The 15270-nt window shown below is 35.6% G+C and overlaps 1 protein-coding gene across 2 annotated transcripts in view; it reads right to left on the minus strand.

Moving 5' to 3' along the window:
• Nucleotides 1-15270, minus strand: part of TUT7 (terminal uridylyl transferase 7) — a 33271-nt gene continuing 18001 nt past the window's right edge. Inside the window, exons 13-29 of one of the 2 annotated variants that reach the window (XM_032205750.1) lie at nucleotides 14006-15132; nucleotides 13730-13880; nucleotides 13000-13086; nucleotides 11631-11731; nucleotides 11064-11121; nucleotides 10268-10371; nucleotides 9113-9202; nucleotides 8910-9023; nucleotides 8725-8802; nucleotides 7879-8056; nucleotides 6648-6695; nucleotides 6447-6538; nucleotides 5844-5959; nucleotides 3918-4243; nucleotides 2118-2194; nucleotides 1884-1947; nucleotides 1-690 (exon numbers count right to left, since the gene is read on the minus strand). In XM_032205750.1, coding sequence (XP_032061641.1) covers nucleotides 623-690; nucleotides 1884-1947; nucleotides 2118-2194; nucleotides 3918-4243; nucleotides 5844-5959; nucleotides 6447-6538; nucleotides 6648-6695; nucleotides 7879-8056; nucleotides 8725-8802; nucleotides 8910-9023; nucleotides 9113-9202; nucleotides 10268-10371; nucleotides 11064-11121; nucleotides 11631-11731; nucleotides 13000-13086; nucleotides 13730-13880; nucleotides 14006-15132 — 2879 coding nt within the window. In that variant the 3' untranslated portion in view covers nucleotides 1-622. Of the gene's footprint in view, nucleotides 1948-2117; nucleotides 2195-3917; nucleotides 4244-5843; nucleotides 5960-6446; nucleotides 6539-6647; nucleotides 6696-7878; nucleotides 8057-8724; nucleotides 8803-8909; nucleotides 9024-9112; nucleotides 9203-10267; nucleotides 10372-11063; nucleotides 11122-11630; nucleotides 11732-12999; nucleotides 13087-13729; nucleotides 13881-14005; nucleotides 15133-15270 lie in introns of both variants that reach the window. The other variant, XM_032205748.1, reaches the window with a different exon arrangement.

The raw sequence follows: 15270 nt of genomic DNA on the forward strand, positions 1-15270 counted from the left end.
TGAATTCCCATAAAATCACAGAAGGGAAAACAAAACAAAACAAAACCCTTAATGGCACTGCTTATCTGCAGAGACTTTTACGTATGTTTGCTAGTGTCCATGTTTTCAGTTCTCTACATGGGGGAAAAGAAAACACCACAAAAACCTGTTTGCAAACACAGCTGTAGCAGTCTACAAACATTTCATACAATTTTACACAAGGATTCAGTAAACAATCAACATTTATAAATATTTGCTCTTTCAAAAATTAGTTTTTGAAGAAAATACATATTTGGCTTGCACACAATTTTAGTGCATTTTAAAATGGTCAGGCTGAATGACAAAACCTTGGTCCATTTTTAATACCTGCCCTTATCTATATGATTTACCTAGTAAACAAATACAAAATGTGGTGGCTTTCTATTAAAATGCTGAAACAACCTATTTAAGAGCAGGGGTCCATGGTATGAGACCAGAAATCCAGTTTCTTTTCCTAGCAATTTGTATTAAATTTAAAGAAACATGGGTATTTAAAGTTGAAGATTGTTTATGCTGCTGTCCTGTGAATCCAGATGCTTTAGCCAAAGTAAGTTTTTAAGTGAATGAAGGGCCTGTATTGCAATTTAACAGTGCTTCATATCCCTCATGATTCTTGTTGGGTCCTCTTCTGTGAGGCTTTTCCCTGAGTCATGTATTTATTGGAAAGGCTGCCTGAGATTGGGGGGGGAAAAAAAGCATCACACTTTAAAGATTTAAAGGTTTCAAATAATATTAAAAAGAAAAAAACACAGACGTAAAGCAAATGAAACAACCAGACAGGAGGAAAATACTGTTAAGTCAAACTACAATGAAGTCACACACAGATCAACTTTATAACATCAGCTGCTGAAGCACAGTAGGAAATACTAAAATATAAACAAGGAAGACTATTTTTTTTTCCAACTAAACAGCTAATGACAAATCGCTTTGTGCTTTAAATGCCCAAACTTTGATTTGAAAGAGTTGTGCAATGCAAACAGGAAGTACTATCCCCACCCCACAAAAAACTGAGACTCTAATGAGGTACTTAATAGCAGTTTAGTCTTCAGAAGTTTTTGAAGACTACTCAAATCCCCCTTCAGGTGTCTCAGAAGAGACTTATATATATTTATATATTTCGAGGGGGGGGGAGGAAGGGGGAGCTTCTAAATGGTTTGCAGTTGCACTCAAAACTCAAAGTAATAAAAAAAAAAAAAAGTGCAGTTGCTTTTAAAATCTTCATTGTACCAGTTAATAAGTTAAGTGTGTGAAATTACTGAAAGGAAGCTGCAGTGGCAACCATGCATCTAACACAATGCACAAAACATCTCTGATCCAGAGAGAGTACATAAAGGCCTTTATGTCATCATCTGACTGCTACTTGTAAGTGTAATTTTAACTTTCTTGCATTTTGGCAGCTCAGACAAAGGATGTGCTTTCATAGTCTCTCCTAAGTTAGCTGATCATATGGAATTCTAGACGATTACTCTGAGGAAGCCTCACAAGAAAGTGCTCCACATGTCGTCCCTGAAGAGAAACACAGAACCCCGTGTATGCCAAAACAGAGGGAGAGAAGAGAAAGATTGATAAAAACACCATATCCTTCTGCAAGATAAATCTATCAGAGTTAAATAAAGAACAAATGGCTGACAGAATTAACATGCCTTATATGTTCTGCTCCCAAAACACAACTGAAAAAAAAAAAGCACATTTCCAGATTAAAAAAAAACACAACTGTTTTCATTTCAGAATTATCTAGCATCCTGTCCAGACTACTGCTGTGTTCAGCAAATTGGGCAGAGTTCCCGTTAGGACTGATGGAGAAAGCAAGTTAAAAATGCATGCCTTTGCACAGAAGTTCCGAATTGAAATTAAGACATACAAACCTGACTGGGGACTCAAAAATACTTTTCCTTTTTGTTTCTTTTTTTCTTCATGTATAAGCATTCCCTATAAATAACACATATATATTGATGAATGAACAAAACTGAATTATAACAATAACCCCCCGCCCCCAAAGGTTCTCCTTGAAAGCTTAAGTAAAGCTATTTTTAGTTACTTTGCATACAAAAAATATTTAAAGAGAAAAAGATCCAGGAAAAGGAACATATAGCATTTACCTGATTTAATCGACCACCATGTTTGGCAACAGTTGGTAAAGAAGGGGATCCACACAACGCTTCTAGCTTTGATCCTCCTGAAAAGGTCATGACATAACCAAGATTTACTGATCTGAAACTAGTTTCCATCTCAGGTATCATAACATAAAAAAAAAATACAAAGATACTTGCAATCTACTTTCATAGCACAGAAAACACATGCCATTGCTGTTTTCCTCCATTTTATAATATGGAAAGTGGGCACAATGAAGTGAGATGCATCTATAGATAAGCATCTAAGGAATCTTCTCCGAAATCTACAGAGGAATACTGGGATCTTCAGAGAACAAATGAAGACATGGGGTTAAGAGAACTGTCCAAAGTCCCATAGAATGTTTGTAGCACAGCAAGGAACAAAAATTAGATCTCCTGGGTACACTCCTTCGTAGTCTTCTACTCAACTACAGAGAACACTTCAGGCACTAAGCAAGCAAAAAACAAAAGCACAACCTAGACCAATTTTCCCCCTCTTCAAATTCAAATATAGTAATTCCCAAAACACCCATCATTCCCATCAGTGACTACAAAACAGTCAGACATACTCATTTTCACCACAGCAAAACTCAGCATGACGGCAAATGAAATGGTGGCAAGATATGCTCAAAGATAAAGAAACTCAAAAGTTAAATTTAAATTTGACATGCACCTTCAAAACATCAGAAGCTGGATGGCCTTACTTTATAAACATCTTTTTTGTCCTCCTATTTCTTCTAGTGGTTTATCAAATTAAGAATACTTCCAAATACTCTGAAAGTTCTCAATATATTTGCAACCATTTTCCTACCACTTCCAGTATTTTGGTAGCACAGTCTTATGCCCTCTTCTGCTAAATACATCTGATTAAGAGTCTCCTTACCTGAGCTAGAAAGAACATTTTTGCTAAGAGAGAAAAGCTGGTTTGAAATGATGTTTATGCAACAGATTCCTGATTTTTACTTTAAAATGTCAAGTACTGAACAATCTGTAGAGCACTTTTTCTATAGTATGAATTTAAATGCTCTTAGGTTTACTTAAGGGAAAACTGTAATGCTGTGTTCCTTTGGGAGCTAGCTGAAAGTACCATTCATCATCTTAAAGAAATTCATTTTTATTACAGAGTGATTTTCATTTACAACACAGATGATGAGAGATCTGTCTAATCTGAAGGATGACTTAGATACTGCTTAGCAGTTCATTGTTTTGTTCAAGTCTGTCAGTAAAGATCTAGGCGTGGGGCCCTTTTGTAATTTTTTTTTTTTTAAGCTCGAAGTTACAATTTGACTCCAGGAAAAATGATCAATTAAGGAGGAACACTTTATTTTATTTCATTCACAGTATTTTATCTGAGCAATTTATTTTATTTAGTGACATTGTGGTCACTAAATATTTTGTGTATGGGAAGATGTTGGGAAGAGCTATAAGCTAGCTTTTACTGCTATTTCAGTGCACCAAAATAGAAGCTGTAATTTGAAATGTTAGCAAACTCTTATGTAGAGAGGACAATGAAAGCAATTTCAACATAACACTCTACTCTTTTTTTTTTTTTTTTTTTACTTCCATCTTACCTGCTAAGAGAAACTATGTCACATCTGAGGATATGGCAGAGTTTTGAAAGGTACATGAGGAAGGGAAAACTGACCAAGTGTGACTACATTTTTAAAACATGAGACAGCATTCATGTGATGCAATTCAAACCAAAAACCTTTACCTATTAGTCAACACCATTAAAAATTCCCAAACAGTAAATTCTGCCTAAGCTACTCAGGTTGATCAGCTTCATACCTGCAGCTGCTTTATACTGTGGACACTCCTTTTTGATATGACCTTCTCTTCCACAGATGAAACAACGTTTTTCTCTTAACTCTCTGTCTTCCAGACGCTTCCACTTCTCTGCTGATTGCCTGGGACTCTTTTCTCTTCCAGTTTCAACTATCCCCCTTGTTGGTTTGCTCTTCGGAGGTGTAAATGGATGCAACTTTCCCTCTTTCACTGAGCTTTCTTTTTCTGTTGTTTTGTTCTGGGTTTCTTTGTCCTCTCTGCTTCTTTTCTCTTTGTTTTCTGGGTACCTCTGATTTTTGCTATCTTCATAATCACGTTGCCGCCTTACTCTACAAGAGGAAAAGGCTACAGAGTTCATACACCTTATACTATACATACATGGAAGAAAAAAACCCACAAGCATCGCATACGCACAGTAAATGTATTTCATGTATTTCCTCAGATGGTCAAATAAAGTTAATTCCTTTGACTCTCCCAACAAACAGTCCTATACTGATATAAAATGCATTTAATGATTTAACTTTGCAATTATATTACAATACAGGTGAAAAACTAATAATTGTATCTCAAAAACATAAAAATGTCTGTAGGAAGATCTGTGTGCTGTAGGTGTAAAGACAGTGGAAGAAAAGAAACACCAAGCAAAATGCTAACAGATAAAAATAGGATATCATTCTTGTACAATTTTATCAGAGGCCTAGCTTCCTTCCTTCCCAAACTGTGTACATTCACAGTATCTCTAAAAATCTGGGAGAAGATTCTAATGTTCAAAGTGACTTACAGTGTTGCCTATTAGCAAGGACACAGGTATCATTACTGGGTTTATTTATCTTTTTATCTATGACCTGGAGAAGGAGCAATATTCCGAGCCTGAAGATGACAATAAGCTCCTTTGTTCACACAGATGCAGCACTAAGGGCAAGCAACTGGAAGAAACTGAATGAGTCGTCAAAATGATAGCAGACAAGCGTCAACATAGATAAACTGTGAATAATGCATCCGGTTATACAAGCTCTAAATCATGTCCATACAATGTTGAACTTGGAACTGGCAATTAGAACTAAGAAAAGACATCTTGGAAAAAAATTTAAAGAAATCTCAAAAAAAAACCATAACAACTAACTGACAAACAGTATTGGCCAAAAAGGTTAATGTTTATCATCATATATACATTTTTTTTTTTCTACGTAAAACCATGATGTGCCAACATCTGAGTACTGCATGTTGATCTGGTCTCAATCCTTTAAGAAGGAAGTAGTGGAGATAAAGAAGGCACAGGGAAAGGCAGCTAAACTGAAAGGAGCAACTGTCTAAAGAGGAAATATTAAAAAAGGCCAAGGCACAAACTTGGAAAGAAGCTAGAAGGAAAGAAGCACAATCATGGCTTACAAACTCATGAAGGTCGTATCATTACTGACTAAATCCTACAACGCTATGCCTATGAAATGTTCATGAAACTGAGTTTGGTTTAAAAGAGGTAAAAGAAAGTACTAGTTTACACAGCATTTAGCATACTTCTGGAACTAGTTACCAAAGAAGGTAAACAGGAGAATCAGGTTCAGAAGAACAACTTAAAAAGATAAAATTGTAAATAACTCCAGTCCACAAATGACTACCACCAGAGCAGGTGCATGCTTGATCATCTCTTATTCAGCAACTGGAATGATGGTGGTATGAAAGAGAAGAGATTCCAGAAAACAGCCAACTAGTGTGCCTTCCATAAACAGCACCTCCTATTTGCAGTGTCTGGACAGATGCGTTGACTTTTGCTCTAATGCTGTACAGAATATAGCTGCATTTGTGCAGCTTTAGCTTGCACAAATTCTAATTTTCTAAAAATTCTAATTTTTAGAAGGAAGATTCTATTCTAATCTTCCTTCTAAACAAACCTAAGGAAACGTTGCACACGGATCCCAGAACTATACTCACTTTCTTCTCAAGGGACAATCTTTCATGAAGTGGCCAATTTTACCACAAATTCTGCAGCATCTGTCATTTGGTGCTAATTCTCCTTCTGTGAGTACTTCTGGATCAAAGAAGTACTCCTGAAAACAAAGAAAAGAAAAAAAGATGCATTTAAATTGCAAATCGAAACACTTGGCAATCAAAACAGATAAACAAATTTTGAACTACAGTAGGATTTCTGAAAAAGTATAAACCTTTTGTGTGTAGCTGAACTCCTGAGAAACCTGATGAGATTAACTGTCCACTGCTGCCTCTTCTTCACAGGCAGCTTGCCAACTACCAAGTCTGCAAGTTCTTTTTAAAAACACAGTCTTAAAGAATGGTAAGCTGTTTTTGATAGAGACTAAAATACTGAAAAATCTGCACAGTGAATATCTCAGTTTATCAGTATTCTGCATGCATCCACATTTTATATGACATGAAAGCAGTATTTAATAATGACTATACAGATTTATTAGAGAACTGTTGAAATTTAGGAGAGAACATAAGGAGACTGTAACCATGTTCCCACAAGTGATAAGTTATACATCCAAGAGCATGTACATACTTCTCTTAGAAGCAGCTTACCATTTTTGATTGATACTCTTTAGGAAATATTTTTACAGGAGTACCAAATACCCTTCTGCCATTGATAAAAGCCTTCATTATAAAATTTGTCACTAGGGAAACAAAAAAGAGAAAACATTATGAAACACCAAGCAAGCCTGGAAAATAAGATTTAAGACAAGATTGTCACTTTGTACACAAATTTGTCAACAGGAAACTTACTTTTTCTTGATAATCCAGCTCCAAGATTGTGATTCAAATCAAAAGGGTCTGCATAAAAAGCATTATAGACATTATTGAAGTCCAGGGTAAGATCAGCAAGACATGTATAACACATGGATAAGCCAAGGCAGCTATTTCACAATGCTCAATTAATACACTGAAATTAAAATGTTTTCAAACTTATAGAAAAACTCCACGGACACAGGATTACTGCAGTCCATCTCTAAAGTGACTTGAGTATTCTGGAGTGCATTAAGCATGGTATAGCTAGACAGTCAAGGAAAGTGATTGTCCTGCTCTGCTCTACACTGGTGCAGTCTCACCTCAAGTAATGCACCCAATTTTGGGTGCACAATACAAGAGGACAAAAAACTATTAGAGAGTGCCCAAAGAAGGGCAACAAAGATGGTGAAGGACCTAGAGGAGATGACATATGAGGCGCAGCTGAGGCCCTTGGTTTGACCAGCCCCGAGCAGAGCAGGCTGAGGGGAGGCCTCATGGCGGCCTGCAGCTCCCTCACGAGGGGAGCGGAGGGGCAGGTGCTGAGCTCTGCTCTCTGGGGACAGCGACAGGACCCAAGGGGACGGCATGGAGCTGGGACAGGGGAGGGTCAGGCTGGGGATAGGGAAAGGTTCTGCACCCAGAGGGGGGTTGGGCAGTGGGACAGACTGCCCAGTAAAGTAGTCATGGCACCAAGCCTGCCAAAGTTCAAGAAGCGTTTGGATACTGTCAGACATATGGTTTGATTTTGGGGTGATCCTGTGTGGAGCCATGAATTGGACTTGATCCTTGTGGGCCTCTTCCAACTTGGGATATTCTACAATACTATGAAAGAGTAAGTTGTAAGTCATGAAAGTCACACGGGTCAGAAAATGGCTTAGGAAACACTTCTGAAATGGATCACTGTATTTTCTTGATTGAGACCTTGGTATTAGCAGTGTAATACATACATAGCATTAAATCAGTTGTTCAAATATGGACTCTGCAAAAATTAGTGTCAGTGAGAAAATCTCCAGGTATGAAGTCTGCTTTGTAGCTTCTTTGCAGGTAGAGAAAAAAAAGAACTTTTAGCAATAGTGAAACTCAATGGGAATTTTTATACAGACTTTAAAACATGAAGAAATAGCAACTTGAAATCTAGTCACAGAAAAATAAGAAAGCCATGTGAAAAGATCATTTTTTTCATGTGGGCATGAAAGCAATTCCACATGCGTACATTATGTGCTTTTACCTTCAATTACAATGTATTTGGAGGTCCACTGCTTCTTGAAAGTTGTAAGTAGATTCTTTCTCCTAATGCAGATGACATGTTCTTTAAAATCAAATTCTTCAGTGTAAAAACGGAGAAGTCCCAGCCACAGTTGCCCAACAGATTCAGTGTTTTTGCCAAAGTCAGGCCAAACATCTGGCTGAAAACGACAAAAATATTTTAATTTTAAATACTTACATTAGGCAGAATAACATTGTAACTTGGAACTCCAACAAGGCAAGCTTTATTCTATAAAGAAACATGATTCAGTTACTCCAGAGTACTTCCCTTCACAATTGGTATTAATAGACGAATATTGATTTTAAAGTGGTGTATTTTTTAAACATTAATGATTAAAGTGGAGAATTAATAATATTTCTAACATTAAATTTTGCCTGTTTTCCGAAAGAATTATTAATTCACTTCAAGTGCTCACTTAATACAAAACTATTCAACAGATTTAACCAACTATTGCCTGTATATGTAGCTTATACTTGAAGGAATTCTCTACCCAGTAATATGGCACATCCAACAACTAATCACGATTAACACCTTAAAGTAATTTCTTTTAAATCTCTTTTTTGCAGATTATGCAGGTTTGTTTTTTTTGGTGTTTTTGCTGTTGTACAGATGCTTGCATTACTGAGTTGAATACAATCGACTATATTCCTAAAGCTTCACACTGGGATTTTCAAAGGAATAGCTACTCCAGTTACGTTTCTTTATTCAACCACCACATTTGAGGATAATGTTTCTTAAATTGAATTATTTTTGATTTGCAGAGCTACAGGTAGCACCATTTCGAATTCACTTTTCTGATTTACTCACCAACTCTTCTATCTTATCAAAGAAATAAACGTTCCAACCATCAACTAAAATTTCAGGCTTTTTTGGTTCTTTGTAGATCTGAAAAGACAGTATTAAACTCATTAGAAGAGCCCTTTAAGATTCATCACTGACATTCTTCTGGTCAATACTGTGTACAGATACTCATTTCTTTTGATATACTGTACCTCTTGAAGAACAGGGATGACAGGTGGATTTCTCTGTTGAAGAAAATAAAGCACCATAAGAGTATAAGCGTAAGAAGAAAGGCTACCTCGAGATGCGTCTCCTATGTCACACATCTAGAAAAAAAGAAACAAATTACATCTTTTGTGGTTATCATCTCTTGCTGCAAGCATTACTGCTTCTAGAATGTCAGAAACAAACTCACCTTTGTAAAGACTTTCATTGTGTAGCACAAAAATTTTACTCGAGGATCAATGGCTGAATATGATGACAGGAGTCTTGTATTATGCAAGGCCTATGAAAATAAGAAAGTCACGTACAAAATACAGAAGCTCTGAAGAAATGAGAGAATAAGCTGAGAACACTTTTTTTTTTTTTTTTTTTTTAAGTCAAGAGAGTAAAAGTCAACGAATGATTCCGAGCACTGTAGACCGAGTACATGTATACATGCATACTTCTTCCATTCTAATTTATTTAAAAATAGTAATGAGTTTGTGCACAAGAAGTCTTCAGAGTAGTGTGCTCAACAAACACAGGTGAAGCCCTGTGTAGTAAAGTGTTTACTGAGAAAGGAAGCATACGACCATGAGGTTATCACCTGCTCTGTTAAAAAGCTGACAAACAACCTTCATCTGCTCAGAAGTGGTATAAAGCAGCATTCACAGAACAGGATTTCAGAAAGGGAAGAATTCATCTACTACTCCATTTTCCAAATTTTTGGTAAAAAGTAAGATCATGTATGAAAAGATTTCATTTCAGAATGTGAGAGCCATCAACTGACCCATCTGAACGTGTAACTTCTAGAACAGAGTTTCAGACTTACTTATTGGTTGAGGTATCTTCCTCAAGATTCCCCTTGGGCTCAAACAGAAGCTTCATAAAGTTTAATGCTTCACTCTAAAACTTACTTTTCTTTGATGCTGCAAGGAACTGGCTACTTAACTACAGAGACATTGAAATAAACCAGACTTGTGTAAAATATCCAGCCAAGGTCTTTTTTTCTGAATCTGGATTCTAAATCACTGTCCCACGTCTCAAATGTTACACAAGAGCTGTGATGGGAAGTGAGGGATGGGAAAGCTGAAGTTGCATTTATTTGTCTTTCTGATTTACGGAAAGAATTAAACACCTAGAACTCTACTGCTTATTCTTACTGAGCAACTAATATATTGTCTTATACATGTAGATGTCCATTGACTGCACTCAGTTAAACCAAACCAAAACAAAAAATCCCTTGGCTTCGCAATATAAAACAGAAACAGGTAACTGGAAACATTTGACTACTGAACCTCAAGAAAGCTATCATTTCATCCTCAAGAAGTAGTCCCACATTTTTCTGTTGAAAAGCAGATAACCTTACCAGAGTGTTATATAAACTGATGTCTACTTCAAGACCACTTCTGACATGGAAAAATTTGACAATTGGGACTTTAGCTGTTGTTATAGGCAAGACATTTCTGAGACCTAGGAGGAAATGTTTAATTACTACATGGTTGCAATACAGTCATTAACAGTATAGAATGCTTTACAACTAAGCCCATAGTAAGAATGCTACAAAATAAAATCTTAGTTGATACCAGAATTTGTATTACTTATATTTTAACACTGACTTTAGGCATTTGTTAAACACTACAAATATACTAAATACATTATACAAATACATGAATGCTCCCCAATCAAACAAAGATCAGTCAAAATAACAAAAATAAACTTAAAGAGATCAGAGTTACAGTTTACTCCACTAATAAAAGTCGTTTAAGATAAACTAAAACAAGCAAAACAAAAGAGTATTTTCTTGTAGATTGAGCAGAACATCTAGTGTAAGCTTGTATTAGACTACCTTTTACCATTACCTTCTTAGGCACTGAACATACGACATAACTACTAGCTTGAAGTCTCAAACTTAAAGCTTGTTCTTATGCATTTAAGTTATGAATCTAACATCTGTCCTATTCAGATGCAGTTTTAAAACACCGTAACCTTAAAACCTGCATGTGCAAATAAATCCAAATATCTACAATGTGTACTCTTACTCTAATATTAAGTTCCATCAGTACAGTTTTTTATTAATGATTTTCCATCTACAGTGCTGCAGAACTTTATCACAACAGTCGAAGTCACAAACAGAACCACTTATTTTAATATTCAAGAGTTACCTGACTGTTTCTTGAGAACTTTTGCTAAATCTTCAATGATTCTGATGCAATCAAGTCCCTAAGACATAAAAAAAAAAAGTGAAAACTGAAATATCTGCTACAAGTATTTCAGATGAGCCTTTTATTACTTGCTATTTAAGCTCTAAGCTGCTTAAGAATAAAGTTGCTTAAGTTTAAATGAGCTTAAATGACAATTCAGTTTCGTATCCCAACACTAGACAGTATCCCAACACACACTTCTTTAAAATTTTTATTAGGCATGAAAGGAGATTTATGTTCTTTTCCATTGTCTGCCACTTCTAGTTGTTCGTGCTACAAAGTGTGTTATTTATTTGCACAGCAAAGTTATGCTAGTGCATAATTCAGAAAATTGACTACCAAGAGAAGTTCCTTGAACTCATGCCTAGACCAATACAAAAAAAAAAAAAAATTTACTTTTGTGCTACCTACTAGTGTTTTATTCTAATCTGGAAAGCTTTCACAAAATGATAAATTTGCTACAATATATGTACAACATAAATAAAGTCATGCATTTATTAGAAAAACAACAAAATCTTGTCTAGCTACCTCAGCTGTTTCCAGCCCATCCATCGTCATACAGATATCAAGGTCACTTTGCTTGAAGCCAAAGCCATTTTTTGAGGAACCAAACAAATTCAGCTTTGTTCCTGTAAAAGATGTGATGGATTGTAATCACATTGACACAGAATCTCAAACTATAAATAGCCTTCAAACCACTGTATGCTTTTTAATATGTTTTACTACACTGTTTTTCTATGGTACTTCAAAATTTATTTCCTATCAGCCTGGAAAAAAAATATCTGCTTTTATTGGTTCAAAAGAGAAGTCTGAGATTCAGAGAAAAATTAGGTGACCCTGTAGTTACATGATCAGCATGCAGGCATAGGCTGAAATCTTACTAAAATATGCAAGATTGCTCTCTGTAAGAAAACTTCATAATAAGGGACCCGTCTGTCAACATACTAGGCTCCAGCAAAAAAATAATTTATTCTGTGAATTTTTAAAGACTATGAACTGAATGGTGGTACGAATCCAAAAAAAAAATAAAAATTCAGAAACAAAAGAAGAGTTTCAAGCACCTACGGTCTGAGGACAGGTCAGAATTTTAAAATATTTCAAAATCAGTAACTTTTGGTAGGACAATATGGATCACTCTCCTGACTCTGTACAAAATTTTAATATATATTTATACACAGACTAATATGTATATATGTATGTAAGTGCATATAGATAGATAGATATACACAGTCTTTGAGGTACTACCATCTTTTCCATGTCTTAGTAATCAAAATATAAAAAAATATAAAATCAAAGAAGTACTGAAACAAATGGAAACACGTTCATAAACTAAAATATTGTTTTTAAGCCTTTGGATTAGGAATCCTAAGAGGGTTCTTAAAGACTATAAATAGCTTATTGTTGTTGTATAAATAAAAAGCCTAGTTAATGAATGCAGCTAAACCACCTATCATAAAAATGTTCTACTATTACTTTGGTTTTCTCCTTCGCTTGCCATTGTTCCTTGCTACTGTTACATTTAGGACTCAGTCCAAGAAGGCTTAAAACAAAACCTGTGTGGCCTTGTTTTTCTTTAATAAAAAATAAATAACAACTGACATAGTTGTCTTTTTTGTTCAAACAAATAAAATTTGTGTTAACAGGAAGGGAGTCCAGGGCGTGATAGACAAGACTGAGATACTAAGCTGCACTAGTTAATGGCTATTGTAATGGAAAATAACAGAAATTAATGTAATGATATATAGTAGTGCTAAGCAACAACACAGATGTTCAATACTAAAATGTTTATTATGACACTATGATAAGTTTTATTGGAAAACACTCAAGTATGAACTCAACAAAGTATAAATATAAATTGTAAAAAAGTATAAATATAAAGCTTGAACTACCAAATTACCTGGGAATTCCAGTCTAATGAAGTTTTCCAAGTTTTGTCGTATATGTTCCCGAGCCTGATCCTCCATAGTATTTGGTGCAAAATCCTCTTAAAAACAAACAAGTGAAAAACAATTAAGGTAAACTGATCTGTAGAAAGAGTCAATGGCAAAGATTCAAATAAAAAAGTGAGGGGTACACAGCAGGGAGAAGAGAAAAGAAAGAGAAGATTCAAATGTCAAGGAAAAAGCAAGGATGAAGAAGAAGAGAAATACCTGTTCAAAGAAAAACATTAATTAGACAAATAATGCATTTTGTCAGGTCAGAAATGGTGAGAGAGAAAGGAGGAAAGTTGTGTCACTCTGAAAAGAATAAAAGTGGAGAAGTGTTATAAAACAGTATACTTCTAGATCATAGAAGACTTCTAGAACATTGAAGTCTTTGCTTACTAAGAACCATTACTCAAATGGTTTATTTAGAAGCATCAGTCAAAAGATTCCACCCCAAACTAAACTCTTATATTTATATTAAGATGCCTGAGTAATTAGACAGTGTGTGGAATTGTTTTGTATTTCTCCAGATACAAGTTCTAGATACAATCCTATTGTAGCCTTACAAATCTTAGGAAGTATATCTGTAAGAGTAGGATGCAGTGTGGCAAATAAACTGGTCTCCATAACATTAGCCTGTGGTTATTACATTGGTTTTTACAATCCTTTTCTTCCCCACAATATGCAAAGGAAAAAACTTACGATAACATTGGACACAAACTTGATCTAGAATAACTGAAAATTTGGGTGTCAGCGGTGGCAGTGGGTCTAGCTCAATTTTCTTGAAGTCTTCTGGACAATCCCTCTTTAAGTGACCTTCCCGTTTGCACAAGCTACACACTACTGTAGGAGACTGCATGAACAGAAAGCAAGATTGGTTTTAAAAAGTATAACCCTTCAATGAATTCGAGCAGTACTTTCATATATCTGATAACAGAACACAAGCAATATGCTTATGTTCTGTTAAAGCTTGCTTACCTTGCCCTTTGTAAAAGCTGTTTTACTAAATTCATAAAAGAGTTCGGATTCTAAACACTGTCCTATTCCTATGTTCTCTTCCAAAAGACTTCCCTTTTCAGTAAGATCCTCTTGACTCAAATCGATCCTCTGAGATCCATCCACATTTTCTTTCAAATGTTTGTCTTCATATTTATTGGTAACAGACAAATCATCATCTTCCTCTGACAGTGCATCCTCATCTCCAGATCCAGGGAATGTGTTATCTAGTTCACCTTCAGCTCTCATGATACCACCACACACTGCTTGGCTTAGAAGACTTGATTCTTCCTCCTCTTCCTCCTCCTCCTCAGAGTTAATCATTTCAGATAATTGACTTTGTGTTGAACACATGAATTTTTGTGGGGATTCATCCAGTTCATCAGTACCTTCAGTGCTCTCCTCATCAACATCAATCTTGTCATCAATTATACCACTGCACTCTAAGCCGAACTCATCACTCTCTGTAAGTGCTGTGTTTTGAAAACCTTCCAAGTCTGAATTACAGCTTGTCTCTATATCATGCTCAATCACTGTAACAGGAAGATCTCCGCTATCACTGTCTTCATCTATTCCCTGCTCAGTAGTCAAGATATTCCATCTTCTTTCTTGTTCTTCTTCCTCCTCCTCTTCTTCATTTCCACTCTCTGTCTCCTCACAACTTGGTTTAAATCCCTCATTATCTCCAGAAATAACTTCCTCAACTATGCAGTCTGAATCTTCATGAGCAATTCCCAAATGACTTATATCATCCGCTAATTCTTCTTCTGTCAAGCTTTCTGAGCCATCACACGCCTTTGAAGAATCAGTTTTATGTGCCTGGGGAGTATCTGTGGTTTCAACTACATGATCTTCCACTACTGCTGTGTTCATTCTATTATCCAAGCTTTGCAAGTCAGAATTTTCATGCTTTATGGGATCATTTCCATGGTCCAGATTTTGGGATTTCTCCTCATTGGCATTTGGAGAGGACATTTTGCTCAATTTTACATCTTTTTTGTGAGGCAAGGCAAAGTACTTGTAAGTTGCTCTCAGGCAGTGAAGAATATATTCATACATTAGTTGGCTGTTCAAAGTTCTTGCTACATTCCTCTTGACTGAATATGGGTCTAGCAGAAAGAAACAGTGAATCAGCAGTGTAGAAGTTAACCTATTTTAAAAAAATATATAACTTACATCCTTAAAAAAATAAGCCTACTATTTTTAATTACTTTAAAGATTTGTGTAGGCACATAAAGTCTATGCAT

Source organism: Aythya fuligula, chromosome Z (assembly GCF_009819795.1).
Source record: "Aythya fuligula isolate bAytFul2 chromosome Z, bAytFul2.pri, whole genome shotgun sequence".
NCBI classification, from domain to species: Eukaryota; Metazoa; Chordata; class Aves; order Anseriformes; family Anatidae; genus Aythya; species Aythya fuligula.